This window comes from Acipenser ruthenus, chromosome 28 (genome assembly GCF_902713425.1).
Source record: "Acipenser ruthenus chromosome 28, fAciRut3.2 maternal haplotype, whole genome shotgun sequence".
Lineage (NCBI taxonomy): Eukaryota > Metazoa > Chordata > Actinopteri > Acipenseriformes > Acipenseridae > Acipenser > Acipenser ruthenus.
The window spans coordinates 23,116,510-23,140,761 of record NC_081216.1 but is presented as its reverse complement, the minus strand read 5'-3'; the positions used below and the strand labels follow the sequence as shown (position 1 = coordinate 23,140,761).

At 39.2% G+C, this 24,252-nt stretch overlaps 1 protein-coding gene across 1 annotated transcript in view; it reads left to right on the top strand.

Annotated features, from left to right (window-relative positions):
- The window catches only part of LOC117434953 (myosin-binding protein C, cardiac-type-like), a 41,821-nt gene extending 22,532 nt beyond the window's left edge, over nt 1-19,289 (top strand). The window contains exons 19-30 of the mRNA XM_059002865.1: nt 1,534-1,693; nt 3,139-3,243; nt 3,619-3,807; nt 6,986-7,120; nt 8,662-8,829; nt 10,871-10,959; nt 13,308-13,503; nt 14,183-14,322; nt 15,439-15,598; nt 16,276-16,412; nt 16,770-16,956; nt 18,806-19,289. Of these exons, the coding sequence (XP_058858848.1) occupies nt 1,534-1,693; nt 3,139-3,243; nt 3,619-3,807; nt 6,986-7,120; nt 8,662-8,829; nt 10,871-10,959; nt 13,308-13,503; nt 14,183-14,322; nt 15,439-15,598; nt 16,276-16,412; nt 16,770-16,956; nt 18,806-18,840 (1,701 nt within the window). The 3' untranslated portion in view covers nt 18,841-19,289. The remainder of the gene's footprint in view (nt 1-1,533; nt 1,694-3,138; nt 3,244-3,618; nt 3,808-6,985; nt 7,121-8,661; nt 8,830-10,870; nt 10,960-13,307; nt 13,504-14,182; nt 14,323-15,438; nt 15,599-16,275; nt 16,413-16,769; nt 16,957-18,805) is intronic.
- The last annotated feature ends 4,963 nt before the right edge of the window (nt 19,290-24,252 follow it).

The window sequence follows — 24,252 nt, the reverse complement described above, 5'->3', positions numbered from 1 at the left end:
CGTCTGCATTTGTGGTTTAGAACTTTTAACCTCATCTCACCAACAGGGGGCAGAATCCATAACTGCATCCCACAACACTGCCCTTTACACATAGCAGCAAAAAAGACAAACATTACTTTACATCCAATGGTGCCAACGTTATGAAACACCAGCTACATCATTACACTTACATTCAAATTTAAAATCAACATTTTTTTACACACTTTTGGTACTTGCAAATTTCTTTTTTAGATTAAGAAAAAAAGACAAGTGAAAATAATTCTTATTTCAGAGTAACAAACCAAAAAAAAAAAAAAACTGTGGAAATTTGAAAATTAAAAACAGGAAACAGCCTTCCTTTGTCGCAGTGCAGATGGAGGCACTGCAGACAAGTGGGCGTGCCTATTTGAAAAGTTAAAAATGTCATTAATGAAGGCTCAGAATGTTCGGGTTGTGTTCCGTTTGGAGTTTCTTGTAACTCAGTAGGTGGGTTCCTAGCGTGCCTACCGTGACTCGAAGGTTCACAGCTCATAAACCTTTGCATGCTTTCTCTATACCCTCGGAATTTCCATTGATAGACATGTGCTATGTTTAAGATGAAATATTATTCCACGCTCTCTGACGTGTGGTATATAGATTGATCGCTCTGCACGTGTTGGACAAACAGAAAACATATTGACCCCATGGCCCTTGAATGAAAACTTTACATACCCAGCAAAGGACAGCTCTGAAAATGACCATGGGAGCTGTGGACTTCTTTGTATATACCTGCACATGCTTTAACAAGTTAACAGGTACAGTATGCTTGGCGTGTTTGTAAGTGCTTTTAATATCTTACCCAAAGACGACATGAAAACTCTGGAAAGAATGGGCAATTGCGTGCCAAGGTAATACAGATGGTTCTTACAGCAGAGTAAGTGCTAATATTTAAAATACATACTGCTTCTGAAACTGCAAGTCCTGCATTGAGAAACGGGAGTGATTCAGATGATCTGAACGACTGACTGCTGACATTGTAAGTGGTATAGATTAATACCCTATTGACACTACCTAAATAATAAGTGATCCATGGCATTCATCACACGATGATTGCTTAAATTTAAGCAGTGCGAATGAGGTATACATTACGTGAAACTCTTCAGAAAGATGTGCTGGTTAAAACTTTTTGGAAACTGCCCTGGAGCTTAAATTTACAGGAGCATTGATGGTCCACAGGGCCTCCCCTTTTTCCCCTCATAATTATGGTTCTTCGTTTTCTGCCCTGATTTTTTAGAAGCATGAAACAAGTGTGACTCTTGAACATGCAGTGGTGTTGGTCCGGTGTGACTCTTGAACATGCAGTGGTGTTGATCCGGTGTGACTCTTGAACATGCAGTGGTGTTGGTCCAGTGTGACTCTTGAACATGCAGTGGAGTTGGTCCGGTGTGACTCTTGAACATGCAGTGGTGTTGGTCCGATGTGACTCTTGAACATGCATTGGTGTTGGTCCGGTGTGACTCTTGACCATGCAGTGGTGTTGGTCAGGTGTGACTCTTGCTCCTCATGTTCACTCAGGTGATCTCTGACACAGATGGCCGTGTGCATGTGGAGTCCATGAAGGATCACTGTGTCTTCACCATAGAGGGGGCAGAGAGAGAGGATGAGGGGGTCTACACAGTGGTGGTGAAGAACCCGGCTGGAGAGGATACCGCCGACATTACTGTTAAAGTCGTGGGTGAGTATCTGATGCTCATCTGCTGGCCTGCAGATACTACCTAAGAAACGTCTTTCGACACAATTAATTCAGGCTGGGCAGACACACAGGTACATGCATGCACAACGCATCCCATACGGATCCAAATATATGAGTCTTTTTTATTTTAAATTAAATTGATTATTTAGCAATTAGAGTAAATTGCCTACTTTCATTTTCTTTCTTTTAAAAATTGTTATACTTCATAAATCTGTTTTCTTTTTTTGCATTAGTAAAACAAATGCTATAATGCATAATGGTTGTCTTGCCCAGAAAAAGAAAAAAAACAAAAAAACACTGACAGAAAAGGAGAAAACTAAGCAAACTCTGTTACTAAGTCTTTCACATTTGCATACACATTTTTACAACAACTGGTATTAAACAGTCCCTTAAATAAACCAGTTGGTAACATTTATAACAGTATTTTTTTTAATTGGCAGTACTAACCTCTTCTGTGCATTATCCATCCTGTGATCTTGTAAAGCAATCTAACCTAGAGAATCAATTTGCACTAGCAACATGTTCTTCATAAATAATGAACTGAAAATTGAATTAAATGGCATTGGCATGACAAGGGCCATCAGCATATTCTGTCCGTCCATGCTCAAATCTCCTACACCTTGGCCAGCACTGATTCTCTCTAGCACTGTTTTTATAAGGGTCTCTAACCATTGCAAATGACGTGCAGATGACATTCCCAAGTCTATTGAGTTCTCAACCATGTTTGAAATGTCCCCCCTGTACCTTTGATCCTATAATGTGACCCACGCGTGCTCTCGTTTTAAAAGCAGCTCACGCATTTATGGAGGGAATATTATGCAAGCACCTGCCATCTGCTAAATGTCAGGGTATTGTTTTAGTGGGCAGGAGTATTTCAACTCTCCTGACAAGTGGAAGCAATGGGAGGCTATTGAAGGGAGAATTATACATCCCAATTAAGGACACACATGCCGTGGAGTTCTGCAGTTTAAATACCATCGCTGAGGTTGGTATGCCCAGCCATGCTGTTCACTCTAATTATATATTAGGAATTTTATTAGGTTCTAATAAATCTTAAAAGAGATATGTGGCTGAGCACATTTTCAAATCGTTACCAAATTAACCAGATAGACACCTTTTATTCGTGCAGAGAATGGAGTCTTACATCCCTATACTGCAGCTCTGCTGCTATTTCAATGGATGTCCGAATTCTAACAGTAATTAACTAACGGTAATATTGTGTCCTTGTTTTATTACTCACATCTCAGTAGCTTCTGAGGACTTTCTAACCAACGAGTGTGAAGTTAAAAGCTCATGCAGTAATTCCCATTCTGGTGTTATTCATGCACTATGTGTTTCTATTCTGTACACTGCATGGCTTTCTGTTGAAAGCTGCTGTCCACTCCATTGTATCCATGGTGCATTGACTTGTGTGTGTTTTTATCTAGATGTCCCTGACCCCCCCCAGGCCCCTAAGATTGTCAGCCTGGGTGAGGACTGGTGCAATGTCCAGTGGGAACCACCCGCGTTCAATGGAGGCCAGCCCATTCTGGGTAAGGACATGGAAGTAGAACAGTAAAGCTACCAATTTTAGAGTTTGGAGCATTGCTTCCTTTAACCTGTAACTCTGCAGTAATGCAGAGTGCCCATAATTCAACTGTATTCAACCTGAACTATACGAAACTGAACACTAATGCAGGCGTAAGTCGGCTTGACATACAATGTTAAAATATTTCCAAGCAGTCATTATGCATCATACAGCAATAAAAACATTACTGAGTCCAACATTGACCTGCTGTTTATAGGCACTGAAGTCAATTTTGTAAGGGCTGAGCAGTCAGATGGAATTGATAGGGTAAGGCTGCTGGATCACAATTTTATAGGGGGGTGAGAGATGCTCTGACTGACCGACTGAATATTCCTTTCAGGGTACGTGCTGGAGAGAAAGAAGAAGAAGAGCTATCGATGGATGAGGCTCAACTTTGACCCCCACAAGGGTCTGACCTATGAGGCAAAGAGGATGATAGAGGGCATGGCTTATGAGATGAGGATCTACGCTGTGAATGCCATTGGCATGTCCCGGCCTAGCGCCCCTTCACAGCCCTTCGTACCGATCGGTAAGCATGTTAATCCCCATTGCCACCTCGAAAAGTAAACGGTTCATTCCCAGGGTGTTTTTTGCACCACGTTTTAATTTGGTTTAACAAAAACCCCAAATAACCGTTTCAAAACATTAGGAGCTTGCAAAGGCAAATGACACATTTTCTGAAAAAGAAATAAGAATGATTTTAACTGTGAATCAAAGATTCAAGCTGCACACTTAGTCGCAGTTAAGAGCAGTTCATTTAGTATTCTGAGTATTTAAAAAAAAAAAAATTGGTAACATTACCAAGCAATTGTCTCTTTTAGGAAACGTGGTGCAAATTGTGAAGCAACAATGAGCTTTTACAAGAGATATCAGTATCTGGAAGTCATGTGAGCCTGCAAGCTTATTTTAAATGTAGCGTTAACTCTTCATGGTGGGGGTGGGGGATTAGGGTGAAGGGTCTTCTTTAGCAGATGGGACATCAATTATAGACGTCACCCAAAGCTGGTCACTTCCACAGGACAGGACTCTGTCAGTAACACGCTTAGGTTTCTCCCGAACGTGATTTAACCCTGTGACACTTTGACTGGAAGTTTAAATGTCATCAAAATATATATATACGATTCAAGGTTCAAACATTGTTTATCCTTCACTAAATACTCAAGCCGTTCTTAAGTTGCAATGCGTGTTTTCACTGGGGTTCAGTATTATTATTTTCTGTACTGAATGGTAAAACAAACATATAGTGAGATAAATAAATCAACATATTTGCAGTAAAATACTACATGACATGTGCAAGGTTTCAGTTATCATATAGATATTACTGTACCATCTGGCAAAATATGCATGGATGTTTTTCAATATTTTTTCTTGGTGGTATTCCTGATGATGAACTATTTGGCTCTTGCCATGTACAGAAGCCAGGCTGCTTTTGGGTTTGAGGTGGAAGCTGTGAGGCACATAGCCGGTTGCTTTACACTGCTCAGTTTTCACCTGCCGTTTTGAAACCCATTGGGTGCAAATATTGAAATATCTGAACCAGCTCCTGTCTAATCCAGCAGTCCGGAGTGTCACAAAGACAGCTGATTAGGAAAGTATCCCTAGCATTTCTCTCTATAAATAATCACATATGAACAGACGGAGAGGCTTTGGTGGTCCAGCTGGAGGTTAGTGGCTGTCAGTCTTTGGGACACTAGTCCTGCTGGTGCAGCCTCACTGCATAACCAGATTGCAATATTCAAGAAATCATTTTACAACAACGATGACGAAACCCATGCTTCCGAAAACTGCCGAAAAGAAACCCGTGCAGGCAGAAGAACCAGCGGCGGCTGTCCCGGATGAGACCCCAAAGGAGAAGGAATCAGAACCAGCTGCTGCACAGCCGGAGGAGGCTGCAGGATCAGGAGAGCCCCCTGCTCAGGGAGAGGCCTCCACTCCAGAGCAACCTCCGACAGAACCAGAGAAACCAGCAGAGGAGCCGCAGCCAGAACCAGAACCGGAACCGGAACCGGAACCCATAGGCAGTAGGATTTCCTTTTATGCATTCATTTGATCGTGAGATGCTGCTCTTGTGCATGAACTATCTCAAATAAACAATAAAAATAGTACAGTATACTGTTATTTACTATACAGGATTCTTTAAAAGCTTTTTGGATGGATTTATTTTGCTTAAACGTACATGCAAAGTTTGAAAATACTGTTTCTTGTAATAAACAAATATGAATTTGCTTCTAGATGCACTTACATTTGTATTGTTAGCTTTGTTCTTGATTTCAACTTTGTGCTACAGCAAACTCGTACTAAATCTGTACCCTGGTGATCCGTGCTGCAGTAAACCGTGTGCATTACATTGTGAAGAGTTGTGCATCATGTGCTGGACGTTGAAGTTGCTTTATTTGCAGATTCAGATTGTTTGGCATCTCTAGCTTACTCTACATATTGGTATAGAATGCATATTGATTTATAGTGTCAGTTTGTAATAATGTTATAGTGGGCTTTAGCCTAGAATAGTTAGTCATAAAAGCTCATAAAGCTGAGTACAGCCTTGGAGGTCAATGCCATATAATATTTAACAGCTTTAACGGCTTTTTATTTTTTTATTTTTTAAGATAATATATAATAGACTGGCTTTCTGTATTTTGAATGTGGCCATCACCAAGCTTATGTGCATGATTCAATGTCATTATTATAAATACTTCAGTATTCAGAATAAATTGTTACACTTGTGCATAAGCAGAATAGTCTGCTCTTGCTTGTCTTTCCATATGTGTAAAACTTTTTGCTCTGGGCTAGTACTCTAAATACTGTACTTCTAATGTAAATACAGAATCAAAATGGGACATTACATTGACAGATTATTCTGAACATGCATTTGGAATACTCAAACTCAGAATACCGTATGTGCAAGCATAATGACAAGCCCTCATCAGTGATGTAAAACCCACACATGGTATATTATATTAGCCTAAGACAGCATGCAAGGCAGGCTTGCTTTATTTATTAAGATCTTAAGCTGTTGTGCAGTACAGGTGGAGGGCTCTCTCATGGCAACATGGACCGCAATTTATGCAGAGGTGTGAAATATACCTGGATGGTTCTCCTTTGGAAAGTCAAAAGCAAACCAAAAAAAAAATCACAAACAAATCTGGACTTTGTCCCTTGGTGGTCACATACCCCTTTCAGGACCTGGGGCCACAAATGATACCTACATACAAGTTATTTGTAACCTGTCTCATTTCTGTGGGACTCCTGCCCCCATAAGGAAAAAGTTATTACTGCAGTCTTCCAAACAAGAGAAACTCAAGTTGCTGGAGAACTTCGCTTTCCTTGCATCCTTCACTATACTTACCTGGAAACTATTCGACGCAATGAGAGATTTTTAAAATAGCGTTACAATGGGCAGGGCTGCCATGTAAAAACCCTGAGGAAACCTCTCTCCTGGTTAAGGTGGGTTACAAATTAATTAAACTGGTTTTGCGCATTAGAGTTAGGGTTAGGGTTAGAGTTCTGCTGGTTAGGCTTAGACTTAGGGGTTTAATCTCTTGCACGTAGCTACCGCTTGTTATTAAGCAATATGTTTTTAAAATCCATTCATTGTTTCAGCAAGGCGGTTTAATACATGCACATTCTCTGCATTTTGGTGGCACTATCCTCTTTTTCCAGGTGAAATAAAGCATGTTTCTCCTCTCTGTTCATCCTTGGCTCCTTAGCTCCTACCAGCGAGCCTCATTGCCTGACTGTTGATGACATTACTGACACCTCCATCTCTCTGAAATGGAGACCTCCGGAGAGGGTCGGAGCAGCAGGGCTGGACGGCTACACTGTCGAGTACTGCAAGGAGGGCAGTAAGTATTCCTGCTGTGTGGGATAGCCCCCAGGGTGAGCAGAAACACAATGCAAAGGGTTAGCTGAAAGCCTGGGTCCGAGTGTAGTAAACATGATTAGTCTACTTCACGAAAGCACCACTCAGCTCAGCACAATAGGCTTCGGAGAGGACACAGAGTTTCAGGACAGGTGTGTTCACAGGGCTGTGATGGAAGCTTCACAGTAGAGTTGACACTCATTCCCTGGGTCGTCACGGTTTTGAGAAAGGTGTCCCGGGATTTCAAAATGCCTTCCCGGGACACTAAAAGATCCTGGTTTTTAATCTTATGCTTCCACATCCGTGTAGATTAGACAGCAGCACCGCAAGGTCAGTCCCGTAAATTGAACACAAGTTAAGTCAAGATGCAATATTACTGCAATAGACGCACAATATTAATTGGTTGTTAATACTATAATATTATATCATCATTGCTACCTATTGGATGACTGTAGGAATTCTAGAGAGTTTAAACTTTTAACAACTGCCCTTCCGTTCCAGTGTCCTTGCTTTGTGTACCTCAGAGGTGGCAACCCTACTTGCCAGAAATGTGAACAAAATCCAATAGCAAAGTTATATAATGTGTATTAGGAAAATACACACAATGTCATTTTTCAAACTAAAGAGTAAAAAAGATCAATACAAAATAAAGGGGGAAAAAGACATTTGAAATATTTACATTTTTCAAAACCACTGAAATGAATAAAAGAAAGGAAATTCAGAATTAAATATTTTCCCATTTTATTGAGATTTTGTTTAGCAGAGTAACTGAGGTTCTGGCCCGGTTATTTATAATAATAAATTAGATTTGTTGCTATTTTTTATGATCAATATAATATTGCTGCAGTATAATTGGATTACTCTATTTAAATCTCACTTGATCCAAGTCCAAGTTTGTTAGCTTATAAACCATCTGAAATGTCACCGCCTGTCTGCTGTTACACCAGTGTCATCTTTATTTTACGACTTGGGTATAAAATGTAATCCTGTATTGCAATTTACACTTAGAGCCATGTTTAGATGTTTTTTTAAATGTATTTATTTTTATTTATGATTTATAAATGTAATAAAGTGTAATAAAGTGTAATGAATCTTAATAAATATAAATTTGATTTATATTTATTAAGATTCATTACACTCTTCTAAACCAGGCTAGATATTCAGAGCCATGTTTATTCTGTATTGTATATAGAAAGACTATAGAAAGAATCAGAAGTAAGTTAATTAAGGGTAAGAAGACATTTGTTGTTGTTATTCTTTCAGTATTTGTTCCATGCCAGAATGGCTCCAGTCCTAAGGAGTTTAAATGATGCAGAGCAAAGACATTTTTTGAAGGAAAAAGCATGTGGTTTTGTGAGGGTCAGGGTTCATTGCTTTATAGTTATGGATGAATCAAAGGTATAAAAATGTATTTAAAACCTTACTGCACTTACCAGGCGCTCCTCTTGTGTGAGTTTTTAACACATGGATGTTTTCTGTGGCTCATCCTCACTTTGTGTTTCTCTTCCCTGCCTGCCTCCCTAGCGGATGAGTGGGTGCCTGCCTTCGAGGGCCTGTCTGAGCGCACCTCCGTCAACATCAAAAACCTCCCGACGGGAGAGAGGATGCAGTTCCGCGTGCGAGCTGTCAACGTGGCTGGAGCGAGCACCCCAGCAACCCTGACCCAGCCTGTGACAATCCGCGAGATCATGCGTATGTACTGAGCTTTACACAAGTCATAGAGGTCTGGTAAAGCATATGAAAAAAAAACATGGTAAACTTACAGATTACAGTGGGAAAGTTTTCCAAGGGTTTCATCATGTGTGTATTCTACAGGGAGTACAAATTGTTTTTTGACGGTTATCGCAACGAGAATCCATTTGGACATCTTTTGTTTTGAGTCATTTACAGCCATGTGAAGCGGATCCCCCTCTTTAAAAAGTTCAACACCTTAAAAAATAATTTTTTACTTAGCACACCCAGTAGCCTTTTTTTTTTTTTTTTTTTTTTAAAAGGGAAGGTCAAAATTAATTGGGATATAAAGTATTATTGATGGTACTGATGTAACAATAGACACCTCTCCTATTCAAGATTAGCTTTACTAATGCCAAGCAATCAATTATTTCTAAAGTCATTACACTTTGAAAGCTGATCATCTCAGTCAAGAACAGGACATACCAGATTGACAGACACATGACTTTGCTATTGCTCTGTGAGCTAAGTGTTGAAAAGGAAGGTGTTGATAGATGATAGGACAAGAAGACCCTGTCTGCAACAAGTATAATTCAAGCAACTTTGCTTTTGCTAAGGAGACACATAGGAACCAAGTCAGGCAGACGAAAAGAAAAAGCTGGGATGGGAAGGTACAAAAACATATATCACCTACTGTAAGGGAATACTATTGGCATTGGGAGCTGACCAGGCATTGACACCCTAAATGTTCATTCCTGCAAGTGAAAATTGTGAGGAAGCATATTTGTGTTGTGCACTGAAGCCTGTCCAACGCTAATATCCTTCCCACCTCACTTCCCCAGTCATCATTGAGTTTTAAATGTTGCCATTAATAGCAGTATCACCTGGCACTTGTTATTCCTCGCTCGACCTGAAAAGCAATCCAAGCATGTGTTCTGGTGCAGTTTATTATTTTGTACGTGGCAGGAATACTCCATTAGGAACAGTGAACTACATACCCAAAATCGACAGGGTTTAAAAACAGCTCAGTGTTCGAGGGGGATCAGCGGGTGGATTAAGAAAGCTGCTGTTCGGCACATTCTCATTTTGTCAGTCACTTCTCCCACCTGTTGCTCTGCACACAGTCAGAACACAGGCTGATTCCACAGGGCTCAACGGAACACCAAGGAGTTCGGAATGGGGGAAATGGATACTCAGCTAATTAGTAAAAATCCAGCGACTTACCAGAGCCTGGGCAAGCGTAGACAGGCGCACAGCTAGATGACAAACAGAAGCTTCCCACTTTTCATGCTGTTGCCATGAATGTGTTTATTCAAGCTCAGAGTGGCTGTCCAGTCCCTAATTAAATGTGACAGTGCTCAGCCTGTAATTGAAAACTCTTTCAGTGGGAGTCCCACACCTTTGCCTTCAGTTCCACAGGGAGTATCACATGCTTGCTACCCTAATAAAAAGGTTAATCCATTTTGTTTTTATTGCTGAACTATCAGTGACAACTATATAGATATTAGGCTCATATTCCATACCTATTTTATCTGCAGTGATTTTTAATATAAATTTTACTTACCGTCAAAATATAATAAACTTTTTTTTTTTTTTTAAATGCTGTTAAATCCGTTGTTTTGGTCTATTCGAATAAAGGATGGATTTAAATAGCAATGCTAAAAATAATTAAACAATTACATCTCGAATGCATAAGCCCAGAAAAACGATTTTACAAAATGGAATTTGATGCCTGGGATGTGCACAAAACCGAAATCACAAAGCATACCGAAAGAATGTCTTTTGGCGATTTGGCCAAAATCCTGAATGTGAACACCTGACTCATATTGCAGGGCCAGCCCATCTGGGTTTGAAGTATCAGCCATCACTGAAACTACACTGACTATATCCGTACTTCTGATGTTTATACATTGCAGAGTTGTCTGTGAAGCACCAAGGAATCTTGTCAGTTCAGCAAAGGTGGCATCACTTATAGTTAACAACACATGCAATTAAATTTAAATGTAAGTCCATGGTTTTCTGCTGAATTGTTTAAACTGTAATTTCTGTCTTTGTTTCTTAGAGCGCCCCAAAATCTGGATTCCTCGCAACCTCCGCCAGACTGTGATTAAAAGAGTAGGCGAGACAATAAACATTGTCCTTCCTTTCCAGGTAAGTTGTCATTCAGTCAGATATGTTATAAAGATCACTATTTGAGATTGTTCAGGATACTTGATATAAGTCATGAATTCTTTTTGAGATGAAGGCGTTAGCTGCAACGTTTTTCTTCTTGATGTCTTTTTTGTCAGTAAGTATTAGTGTTTACACTGATGGATCATCTTGTGGAGACACTGCACCCACACATCTCAACATACCGCAGCTCCATAACAGCTTGAGATGTCGAAAAATCCACTGAAAGATGTGTAAATGAAGAATACTAATCCTAGCAGCATATTGTCAGTAGAAGAAAACTGTCAACACACAGGGAATAAAAATGTCCACTTACTATCAATGTCCACTACATAAGCTAATGGTAATCCAGTTGTGTGTTCTACAAGCCTAGCCATTTTAAAAACAGGCTGTATACAGATATAGGCCAACCCACTGGCAACGTAATGATTAAATATATGCTATATGTCTAATCGCTTTGTTTTAAGTTTCTTTGAAGTGTTTCCTTCCTTTTTAGCGGTATACCCTCAAAATACAAAATCTAGTTGAATCTGCAGGGATCTGTTGACATGAGTTAGTACTGTATGTGCTTTATATATGGTTTCATTCTTTCTGCCAGCTATATATAAAGGGGGTCTCGCACCCTGAAATGAGATCCTTGTAACACATGTAGGGCTGTATTCATTACCGGCGCTAGCATCTCTAGACTCCTAATGAAATCTCATCTAGAGCTGCTGAAGGGCTGGTATTCATAACAGCCTTCAGAAACGACAGATTTACTGCAAAACTACCATCATATGGGACATACCTCTCAAAACATTAGCATAAACATCTTACCAGCAAACGCATGTGCTTTTATATTACTGCCTGTTCCAAGGAAAAGGCTCTAAAAACCCATGAACACTGGATGCTTTTTGCAATCAAAATTAGATTCAGGACATTGAGGACTGCTGGGAATACATCTGCATAAAACAATGCAATCTCAATTATTGCATTTAGTTATGAGTAAGTCATTAGTTAATTAATTAGTTTTGATACTGTCCAAGCCTCACCTGCAAATAAAGGCTGCATGTCCTTGTTTATCAATGTTGGGTGTTGTCAGAAAACAGAGGTATCCAATATACACATATACATTTTTTTTTGTGAATGATATTGTATGTTCAATGCAGAGCACTGTTACAAGGGGAAATTGCTAATGTTAAAACTCCATCTCTAGACCTGCATGACAACATTTTTTTTAAAAGCCCAAACAAAATGGGGAGGCGTGTGACTTACTGTTTAACTCTAATATTAGTCCCTGATTAGTTGCTGAAGATAAATCACCAAAGACTATAAAGGACACGCATTTGCTTTAAGGACATTTCAAATGCTGTACCGACTTGGCCGCTATTGGAGAAATCAGCCCTTGCCTCACCATGAGACCCATTCTTCAGCAGCAATAAAAAAGACAGCACCATGGGGTGACCCCGGCCCATCTGCGGTTGTCAGGTTCTTAATTTACCACAGCTATTTGAATTGTTGAACTGAGATCTTGCCATGTGCTTAAAATAAATGTTCTACCCTCAATGTGACATGCTTCAAAGTGTTTTCAAAGGAATTCTAATCGTTTTATGTGGCCTTTCATATATTTTGATAGGTATATATTCATATTCATGTATAGGTATATATGTATATTGCATATAATATGTGTATATGTATATCAGTGGGAGATTCAATTGAAATATCAGTTGGACTTTACTGCAGTTGGCACTATTCCTTCACACTTACACACGTCACACACCGCAAATACAAAGTTGTCTGTGTAAAAATGACACAAACATTTGACATTGTATAATATATTATTTAAAAGACTTTCTGTAATGCCCTTTATATCTGCAGGCTCTTTTATTAGTTTTAGCGATCAAGGACTAACAGCGTGATTTTGTGAAACACAGTAACCCGCTGCCTTTCCACATGAAATAAATGGGCTTGACTTAATTAACCCACATTATTACCCTGCAATTTAAAGGCAGGGTTTGCAAAACAGCTAAACACTGATGCTGATTTTTATTTTATTTTTTAAATCTATTTGAATCGACCCTCTCCCATTTCAACTGTGACATTTCCAATTGTCTCAATTTTTAACAAAATGTAATTCCTTTAATTTGAATACAAATATTTTAAAAAAATCAACCCTGTTTGCTGTTACAGTGGACTGATGAAAACAGTCTTACTAGAGAACAGATGCTATACAGTGGATGGAGATCTTCAAATGAACCTTTTGGGACTGACACAATCAGAGAGATGTACTGAAGGAGCCTGACATGGTGGCAGGAGGGTTTTCTGTGTCTTATTTTCTTTTTTCCATGCAGGGGAAGCCCAGGCCCAAAGTGACTTGGACAAAGGAAGGAGAGGCTCTGGACCCCAAACAAGTGGGCGTCCGCAACAGCGATTTCGACACAATCCTCTTCATCCGCCGGTCGGAGCGCAAGGACTCTGGGAAGTACGATGTGGCCGTGCAGATCGAGAACATGGAGGACAAGGCCAGCCTCCACATTCAGGTCGTCGGTGGGTGTTTTCGTATATAGAACTGCACTGCAGGCTGCTTTGTAATGCACTCTACTGTATGTGGTAATAGGCCTTTGCTGACACAGGTGGTTCTGGCTATAGTGTCTGCTGCATGACTTGAAAGTATTCAAGCAGTTCGGTTTAGTTCCATTCAGTGTCTGTTTATTCTCAGTGATCCTTAAATTTAATGTGGTTCCACACGGTAGGTTACAGTATGTACAGTATGCTTAGTGCTTTGAACCAATCTATCTATCTATCTATCTATCTATCTATCTATCTATCTATCTATCTATCTCTCTCTCTTGCTCTCTTTATATATATATATATATATATATATATATATATATATATATATATATATATATACACAGTATTGTTTATAAATGGGGGGAAATATACACACACAGGTTGTTTTACAGACTCCAATTAGCATTTGTCATGGACTGCCTAAAGTAACATTTAGATTGGGATCTGGGAAAACAGCTGCTATTGCTTTTAATCTAATGAATTCCCTTACAGCTGTATTCTGCAATTATTAAGATGGTTTCTTTCTGTTATGCCTGGAAAAATGTCAAACCAATATAGAACAGGAAAACAAATTGTTAAACATGCACATTTACTGTATAATGTTTTCTTTTTTGTGTTGTTAGTTTGATTTTGTTGTTGTTGTTGTTTTTAGACAAGCCCGGCCCGCCCCAGAACTTGAAGATCACAGAGGTGTGGGGCTTCAACGTGGCTCTGGAGTGGAAACCACCGAAGGACAACGGCAACTGCGAGATTACAGGCTACACCATCCAGAAAGCAGACAAAAAGACAATGGCAAGTACAGTTTAAACCCCAGCCATCTGCAATTAGAATGTACAAACACCTCTGTCACCCTAGCAGTCCCCTGGTAACTTTCCTGTGCGAGGCTCTTCTGCCTAGCCATTCTAAAGAAAACGTGCTGATCATATGAAGCTCTCTGTCTCAAGGTTTTTAATAGAGGTGTCACTCTGCACAGGCTCTGAATTTATTTTTATCGTGTTGTCGGTGAGGGTCAGTATTCTACCTTGTAGCCATCCCTATATAAACCCAGAAGTAGTATGGCAACTGAACATTTATGAACATATTTTGAAGCATGGGCAAGGTCAGATTTTCAGACATGTGTAAATCAATTGTAATGGAACAAAGGTAGCAAGAAGCAACCTTTGTTGCTGGAAAATAGCAGTTAAATCATTGAGGGTTGAGTAGTTTGCTTTTGCTTCACCAAGATATTTTACACAATGAAACATGAACCCCCGGTGGAATTTTCCACCGTTAGTGGAGATTGTTTCACCTCTGTACGCATTCAACTTGAACAATTTGTTTTGGATCACGCAGCTGACATTCTAGCAGAGCCCAGCTGTGCCGCACGCACAGCAGAGCGCTCCAGGAACATCAGCAGACAACGGCACGCTAATCTTAGCTACCGACCTTGGGCAGATTTATTATTTGTCTGGATACATGTCACTCTGACTTTAATTTTAAGCTTGAAGGTTAGCACCTTGGTGAACTTGCCCATGTTACTGAGTTTAAATTAAACTCAAATATTGGAAGCATCGATTATTTTCTGCACACTGGGATTTGTGCGTGCAAAATACACATCTGAATACGCACTGAAAAAAAAAAAAAAAAATTAATACACCGGTTTGTCAATGTATTCCAAAGAGCACTTTGTACCATTGCAATGTTAAACCTAGTAACAAAAAACACACCTTTAATAGTAAAATAATACAAAATATTGTCAAAAAATCTACCTATTTAAATTGAACTATTTCCATCAAAATAGCAATGTAATTGTGATGTTCAGTAGCATTTACAGGAAAGCTGATGGGCACTACTGTGGCAGTAAGAGAAGCCCTTTCCAGTGAAAGGAGGAACGAGTCTGTATTGACGGAGTCTCCTCATATCCTCCAGGAATGGTTCAATGTGTATGAACACTACCGCCGCACCAACTGCGTGGCGTCAGACCTCATCATGGGAAACGAGTACATATTCCGGGTCTTCGCCGTGAACATGTGTGGCCTGAGTGAAGAGCCTTGCACCTCCAAAGACAGCGCCTACATCCAGAAAACAGGTGAGCTTCACAGCTTCTTCTCAAGCCAAACATGTACAAAAGATACAGCACGACCACAAAGGTGGAGGAGTATCCAGCAGTGTGACAGATTCACACTACAGAGATCAGCATGCTGTAATGACCAGCCATGGAATCGGTTGCCAAGGGAACATAAGGCTAGTGCGTTCTTCAGTGTGACTTCCTGTCTTCCTGACTTCCAAGGTAGACAGGAAGTCACACTGGAGAACGCACTAGCCTTCTTGTTTGTCTACTTGACTTAGTTTCTTGTAGTTTTACCTGAGACCATAAGTACGTGATGCATCTTACATTTATGAACAGGTATGTGAGGTAAAGGGAAGAGTTTGGTACCGCAATGTATATTAATGTTTTTTTTTTAATAGACCACATTGTGTATCTCTTTTTTAAATGTCTGTTGTTATTCAATTTTGTATTAGACAGTTTTTAATTGAAAGGTTTAATTGTTTATTTGTGTGTGTATGTGTGTGTGTGTGTGTGAAGCGCTTTGGGATCCTTGTGATGAAAGGATCTATAGAAATGTGAATTGCTGTTGTCGTTGTTATTAAAAAACGGTAATCATTCAGCACCCTTGAATGTGACGTGAGTGTAGAAGCACTAGGTTTGCCAGCCTGCGTGGCCGTCTCCTATGAGTTTTTAACAACAGCTCTGAATCTTTGCAGGTATTGTGTACAAGCCACCGATCTACAAAGAACATGACTTTTCTGAAGCACCCAAGTTCACACATCCCCTGGTGAACCGCTCTGTAATAGCAGGCTACAACGCCACCCTGAGCTGTGCCTTGAGGGGATGGCCCAAGGTAAAATATATCTGTTCAGTGTGTGAAGATGAAGAGTGAATGGAGGGCTGTATTTAATCCCATTATAAATAGGTAGGAGCTGACCCCCGCAGTCAGCTGATTTTAAGTTTATGACTGACTTGATAGAAATTGCGGCTGGCTAATCTGACTAGCTGAGAAAAAAATAAAAAAAATAAAACTTATGTGAAGTGACAATGCAGCAAAAGTAAACAGTGCAACAAATAGGAATGGATTCTGAATTATTGTATTTGAACTGTTTTTAAATTGTGACTGCATACTTACTAGCAAGGTGCAAATCATTGGTCTAGCAAGTAACCTTTTTAAGTTAAACCCTTTTACTTTTTTAAAAATCCACAGCCTAAAGTGGTCTGGTACAAGAACAAAATGGACATCACGAACGAGGCCAAGTTCCGCATGTTCAGTAAGCAGGGAGTGCTGACCCTGGAGATCAGGAAACCCTGCCCCTTCGATGGGGGCACGTACACCTGCAAGGCTATCAACGACCTTGGAGAGGCTGAGGTGGAGTGCAGACTGGAGGTCAGAGGTAAGTAACCCTCACCACAAAAAGAAAACAGGAACATGGGAATGGGAAGAGGCCAGTCCTTCAAGCCTCTTCTCCTTCTAAGGGGGGGGGGGGGGGGGGGGCATTTAATAGGACTGAATCAATTTTTTATTTTTTAATGCTCCTCGTGTCTTAGATGCTACTACTTGTCATATCTCTGAGTAGCGTTCAGGAGATATGAAATGGTACTAAAAAAAGAAACTGGCTTGTTGAAGCGATTGTCTAGTTGTGTACTACACTATGAATTTTATAGTATGTATGAGGGGGGCTAGTTGATAAGATGGATTGGGATAACATACAGTATACTGGAGGAAAGGAAGTCATTTATCCTATTGCTTTAGACAGCAGGGTCTCCAACCCTGGTCCTGGAGAGCTACTGGGTCTGCTGGTTTTCGTTTCAAACCGAGTTCTCAATTACTTAATTACACCAATTATTAGCTTAATTAGTCAAGATTATTGATGATGTAAAGACACCTATAAAACCTGCAGGATAGGGGCTCTCCAGGACCAGGGTTAGAGACTCCTGCTTTAGAGCAAGACTGTATTGTTATTGTAAGGCCTACTCTTTTGTAAACCCCTTTCAAAGAGTGAATATTGCTAGGAAACGAAATGTTACTGCCTGATTTCAACCTCCAGTCCATGTCAAGCTGCTGTCTTTGTGTTTCATTGTCTATAACACCAATGTCATCATCCATCACATTATATTTCTTTTGTTTTCATAGTTCGTCTGTAATCATCTACTTCTTATTGAACATTACCCGAGGTAAGCTCTTCCACATTGTGTAAATGTACAACACATTCATACCCAGATACGAGAAAGACAGAACTTGAATCATTTAGGAGCAAGATCGTCTAATTGTCAACCTTTCCCACTACCAATAAAATACTACAATGACCCTAAGACCATAGAGTGACCATATGAGTTCCCGTCCACTGGGTCGGTTTGGGTTCTTCAGGATTTTTAACTGACAAAGCAATGCATACTTGTTCATTTTCCCCACAGTCTATGTTATTTCTGGATATCCTACTTGAGGAAAAAATGACTGCATTTGGATGTGGAGGCAATGCTGAATGCAGTCTTAAATGAAGCACACCTTACTGGAGAATGTTAAATGTTGAGGAACATTGAACGCTGAATTCAGAATGTACAGGACATTCTAAATTCTGAAACAAATACAAGCTGGCAGGGGGAGGCACCTGACAATGCAAATCAATGTGAACTCGAGTCAAGTTGAATGTTATCTCTCCTCAAGAGGGGCGATGACAATACTAGGCAGTTAATGACTCGCTGTGCCCTGGGTATTCAGCCTCACTTCTCATTGTCTGGTGCCCACACCTGCCATGTTTTATAGCTGCCATGTAGAATGCTCAATGTAAATCACTGGTTTTGTAGTACTTCAGCATTGAGCGTATAAAATACATAACCATTTAATAACATGGTAATAACTGTGTGGGTTTAGCTCTTACATGGTGGACTAGGGTATAGTTATTATATTTATTTTGTTTTCTGTTCGTCTGTAATCACCTACTTCTTAACACCATGTAATTACACAATGGCATGTCCATGCAATTGCATGGTAGTTACCAAGTAAGAGAAGGAATCATTGCCATTGTCCCAGTTATTACAATGTAATTGCATGGCTGAATTACATTGTAATATCATGCCCTGTAACGTAAAGTGCTAATGAATGTTTTATACAATGGGATACATCAGCTATAGCAGTATATTTACTCTAGTTGCTTTAAGTTCATTCAAAAGAGCAGCAGACCAGAGAATCAGTTACAGTTTATAATACAATAGTCTTTATGTAATTTTATTATTGCATTTCAGCATACATGGCCAAGGAGGCTTCGCAAGAGAAGTGAAGTGTCCCTAATCTGAGCAACTTTTGTATTTATTGTAATCTTTCGCAACGTGAACTACTCAACAGACAGATTCTATTGCATTTCAGTCGCCTGCCTTCTCACTGTTTCTGTGCGTTTTTATGCTTGCTTTTGTGTTTGGAAAAACAGTGTGTGCCACACCGAAGAAGATAAGTCAAAATGTGATACTGGAGTTTGTGTAGTTGAAGATGGACTTCTTTCTTATAACTGGTCAATGCATGTGATTGGATTCTGGGTGTATTGTGCAGAGGTGTATGGTCAGATTGCACAGCTAAGCAGCTAATCTCATTGTGCAAAATATCAGAGAGTTCATTGATTTAAAAAAGCAACAACTCGTGCTGTGTTGTACTGTTCTTGTTTTCTCACTCTCCCTTGGGCACAATGTATGCATTCTTATTTATAATTTGAAAATAAAATGTATTAAATCTTGATTACTAAGAGTTTGTTATTATTGTGTCTATCTTCAAAAGAACTGAAATACATGCCTCTATATATTTGCCAATACTATAGTAGACTGTACTGTTTTTGTGGGGGTGGGGGTGGGGTGTTTAGAAGCATGTATGCAGTGTAAGTTTGTGTCTTTATAAAAATAAAATGATAAAAAAAATGTTTTGTAATCCTAGCACATGATGTAACCCACCTGCTCAATGTAATAAGTTAGTATGTCCGTAGCCTCTGCTTTAGCAGCATGAAACCTGCTAGTTAGAATAATTAACTGTGAAAGATAACCTGTCTAAAGCTACATAGATGCACTGCCAACAAAGTCTTAGGATGTGTCCATAACTTTGTCCAAAACATATATATGTGTGTGTGTGTATTGTAGATACAATCGTACCTAATTATAAAAATCACTATTGATTGAAGTTTGCAGTCCAGTTATACAGTTGCATCACAGGTGTGGATTTATTTCACTCTTTCCAAGTCCTTCTAGGTATCTATGAGGCTTCTCACTTCTATCAGACTGTGTGAGGTAGTAGAGATTGTAAAACCTAAAAACCAGAGCTTCTTGTCGGTGCCTCAAGAAGACCTTGGGAAGTTACTTGTATATGACATTCAGTGTTTTTATTTTTATTTATTGCAAATGAGATCATCTCTCAAACGACTCCCAGGGTAACTAATCCAAATATGATGTACCCTTGGAAGAATGTTATATTATCATTAACGCTGCTAATCTTCTTGGAGTGTCAAAGACCGTACTACCTTGCTGTGAAATGCCATGGCATCCTGAGCTGTAAAACCTGCAAATAAACCAAACATGCATGCTCAGTTTAAAACAAAACTTGCTAAGTCTATAGAATTTTACAGCGCAATGTGTACTGTTTAGTTGTATCAAGTTGTATATAAAACTGCCTGTTGCACAAATAAAGGATATCGCCGCGCTTATTAAATGGTCCTCCAGACCAGGGGGTTGCGGAACGACAGCATCACAAGCAGACCGGAATCTCAAGCATCACATCACCCAATCTAACGTCTTTCTTTTGATCAATAAAATGCAAGTAGAGTAAATTGCTTCTGGGTTGTATTTTAGCCCGTGGTTTTCACATGGGGCTTGCAATGCTGTTTAGTAGATGTTCGAATTGTTTGGCAACAGTGGCGTGGCTTATGAATAAGCAGATTAAGAAAAGGTTACATACATGTACTGTTAATACTCCTGTTGCTTGGTCCTGGTTGTACTCCAGGAAATTCTCACATTGAAAGACATGTTAATGTCTGCTGTATTCATGCAGTTTGAAAAGTCCCATCAGCAGTGCACGTGTTGCATTTAGCTGGTGGGTGTCGCACAACAGACATGGTCTTGAATGGATCTTATGTAACCAAGACTGTAAGCTGAGATGAGCTATAAATACTCCAGTGCTGACAGCTGTCAGAACTGGACCAGGACAGTGTAATAGCCTTAATAGGTTAGAATAAATGATTAGAAAAAATGAATTCAGGCTTAAGAAAAAACGGTCTCCATACCATATAACACCTGTGCTGTGCCTTACTTTATAGCAGACTACGGTCCTATTCACAGAACTATAAGGACTGTTTTAAGGAATGCTTTGTTAAATAAACAAATAAAATACAAGAAAAAGTCAGAAAATAATTTCAAGACACTATATATCTATATATACACACACACACATGTTAACACACAGACACAGACACACACACACATGTTAACACACACTCAACACTAGAATTCGTACCTCCTCAGATTACATCGCTGCTTCTTTCTAAGGCTGTAGAGTGGCATTTATTTTGCACCAACATATTTTAAGAGCTGCCGTGTTCAATTTAAACAACACTTTGGTGAGTGCTTATAATACAATGTTAGACAAAACTTTCACTTTCTGTGTATTCTGCATTTTGACAACTTCTGCCGCAGCAGTACTAGTAAGCCCTTGAAATGTATTATTAACCTTTCTGCTACTCTCTTATCTAACAAGACATGCTCCTGCCATCACCATACAGACACTTTCTCTATTACAGAAATTAAAAAGGAGACCAGCTTTACACTGATTTACCAGACATGCCAATGCGGATACTGATAAAACATGCGAGCAGTGCACAGTGATTGCCTGACTCCTGCTGTTTGAGTTGCATCTGTCCTAGGGTTGGTTTGATTGAAGATGTTTTGAACAGCGCTCCATTAGTCTCTGTCAGTTCTGTTTCAATGAATAGGCAGCTTTATCTTTGTTAGGACCAAGAGCATTTTACCCTTGGCTGTCCATTAAAATGACTTGTGCCGTCAACTATTTATAATTCAGTTTGAGCCATGCATTCCATCTTCTTGCTTGGCAGAAGTGCTGTATCAAATATAAAAGCATTTTTATTTTCCAGTGCTGATTGGTAACTTTTTAGTTTTTGTTCTTTTGTTTAGCGTTTTACAATAGCCTAACTACAGTTTTACAAAGCATCACTTGTTTTTGGTTTATTAACTGTTAACAATTAGTTTACTAATAACACATTCATCCCTCTTGTGTTATTAGTAAATTACTAAAGATAATCCCAAAGTAGGGGTCTGATATTTGCTGGACGACTCACCCCTTAAGAGTTTATAAATAGGTTATTTATTTATTTACTAACCAGTAACACAAAATGATTATTTGTACAGTCAGTAATCACAATAAATAAATAAATAAATAAATAAAAACATAGTGTGGCTTTACAAATTAACAAAAAAGGCAACAGTAATATATCCGATTATGAATACAGTATTGTACATGCCACTACTGGCCTGTCTCTGGTTCTGCATTACTCAGAGCCCCACAACTGTCATATGATGGACACTGGGAGAGCATGGTCTGGTTATTAATATAACACAAGGGGTGTAATTAAAGGTCATATATATATATATATATATATATATATATATATATATATATATATATATATATATATATATATATATATATATATATATATTCAAGTGCAATGCAATACTCACATGCGATTCATGAACAATATACTGTATACTTGGACTGTACTCTGGGAGCAATGGGACATTGTGTAGAACATGTTTATCACATTAAAATTGGAGAGAGATGGAAATCATTAGAACGGGTAATGATCAGATCTTTGATGAATGGAAGTTTTATATATCATGCATGGTTTTGTGCTGATTGATGTACAAGGTGGGTGAAAGATCATTTGGGTTATTGGCACCAGTTTTCAAAACGATTTCCATCCCTGCAAAAGGCAGATGTATTCTTTGTGTAAATTCTGCGGCACATTATTAGAACACAGTTTGAGTTACATTGGCGTGCAAGTTAGCAGGTGCATTTTAGAGAATTTATAATTTGCAAATCCTTGTTCCGTCTGAACCTGAAAAAAAAACAACACATCGGCGCCATCTAGAGGTCATTTTAAAATCAACAGTTCATTGTGCAGCAGCAAAAGTGATGCTGCTGCACACACTGAGTTTCCACGTTACCCCGTTCTGTCCTGGGGGTATATTTACAGACTCCTTAACGTTACGGCGTGTTTACTTGCTTGCCGTGAGATTATTGTTTTTTAGTAGAGAAACTAATGGAAAAAAAAGATCTGTAAGGATATTTTTACTGTGCGCAGTATTCTAAGAACAAGGCCCTCTGCTGAGTGAGCCGAAGTGTGCTCTGATAGTGTCGTTTCTGCTAATCATATCAGGGCTGAAACTCCCATCAGCAGCAGCTGCAGTCATGGAGGCGCTCTGTGGACAGCAGCACAGAGTGTGTGCCTCAGATCTGTTCTGCATTTATTCTCTGTTCATTCATAAAAAAAAGACATTGGATTATACTAAGGGTGGCCAAAGCTGGCCCTTCCACCACTCCTAGCCTTTGTTCCACAAGCTTGTTCTAAATTGTTTACTTGAACCAATAAACGCCTGTTAAACCTGGAGTGATTGCACAGCCCTGGATAATACTGTGTCACTAACTTTAAAACATGACACACCTTGCATATGTCACATTTAGTTTCTCGTTCTATAGCTGCCCATTCTTTTTAACTACTGCAAGTGAAATGGTTTACATAAAGTCTGAATACTGCATTTAATATACAATTTGAAAATACAACATTAATGCATTTTATTTTTAAATCCACTAATTGCTCAACAATCCTGCAATTACTTAAAATCCACGAGGTAGCTTATATTACAGTTAGCTGAATGTTTCATGCAAAAAGAAGCATGTATTCTCATTAGTCTTTTCTAGGGAGTTTATTGTTCAAGTCTAAGTGTAAAATGCTGATTTAAAAAACTGTTCTTTTACTGCTACAGATTTTTTAAATGAGCCCTAGCTACCGAAAAAAAAAAATTTTCTCCAGCTCTGCTTGGTTTGCAGAAATCTCCTCTGGTTCAAACTCGTGGTAAAATCCACAGGATGTCACAGGAAAATTTTAGCAGCGTTACTTTTTCGGCTCTGCCACACCACAGACATGCTCTGAAAGCGGTGAACGGTGTGACTACGTGCTGGGTGTCTTAGCAGGCCAGGCTGATACATTTCACATGAAAGATCAATGCACTCCGCAGCCACCTCACCACATGTCTTTGCATCCCTAGGACTAGAAGCATTTTAGTGTGTCCCAAACTATTCATGGACAGCAATGTAGAAAGTTAACTGGGGCGCACTTGGATGCATTAAAAGAGATCATTCAAATAACACCTTTTGTGTAAGCATGACTGCCCCTCAATTAATCACAAAGTGAATCTGTTCTGCAAACATTGCCAACATGCATATTATCTAAAAAAGCTGCAGTTTCCTGCTGTTAAACAGTTTGATCAGACAAGATATGAAAGACTTTGACAGAGGGTTGCAATAGGCATCGAAGACCAAAGTACTAATGTTTTGCAAGGCAACATAAACTACCGTTATATATGTAATAAACTAATGACAGTCTTGTTAATAAAAGTATAATTACCTTATCACTACCTTGGTA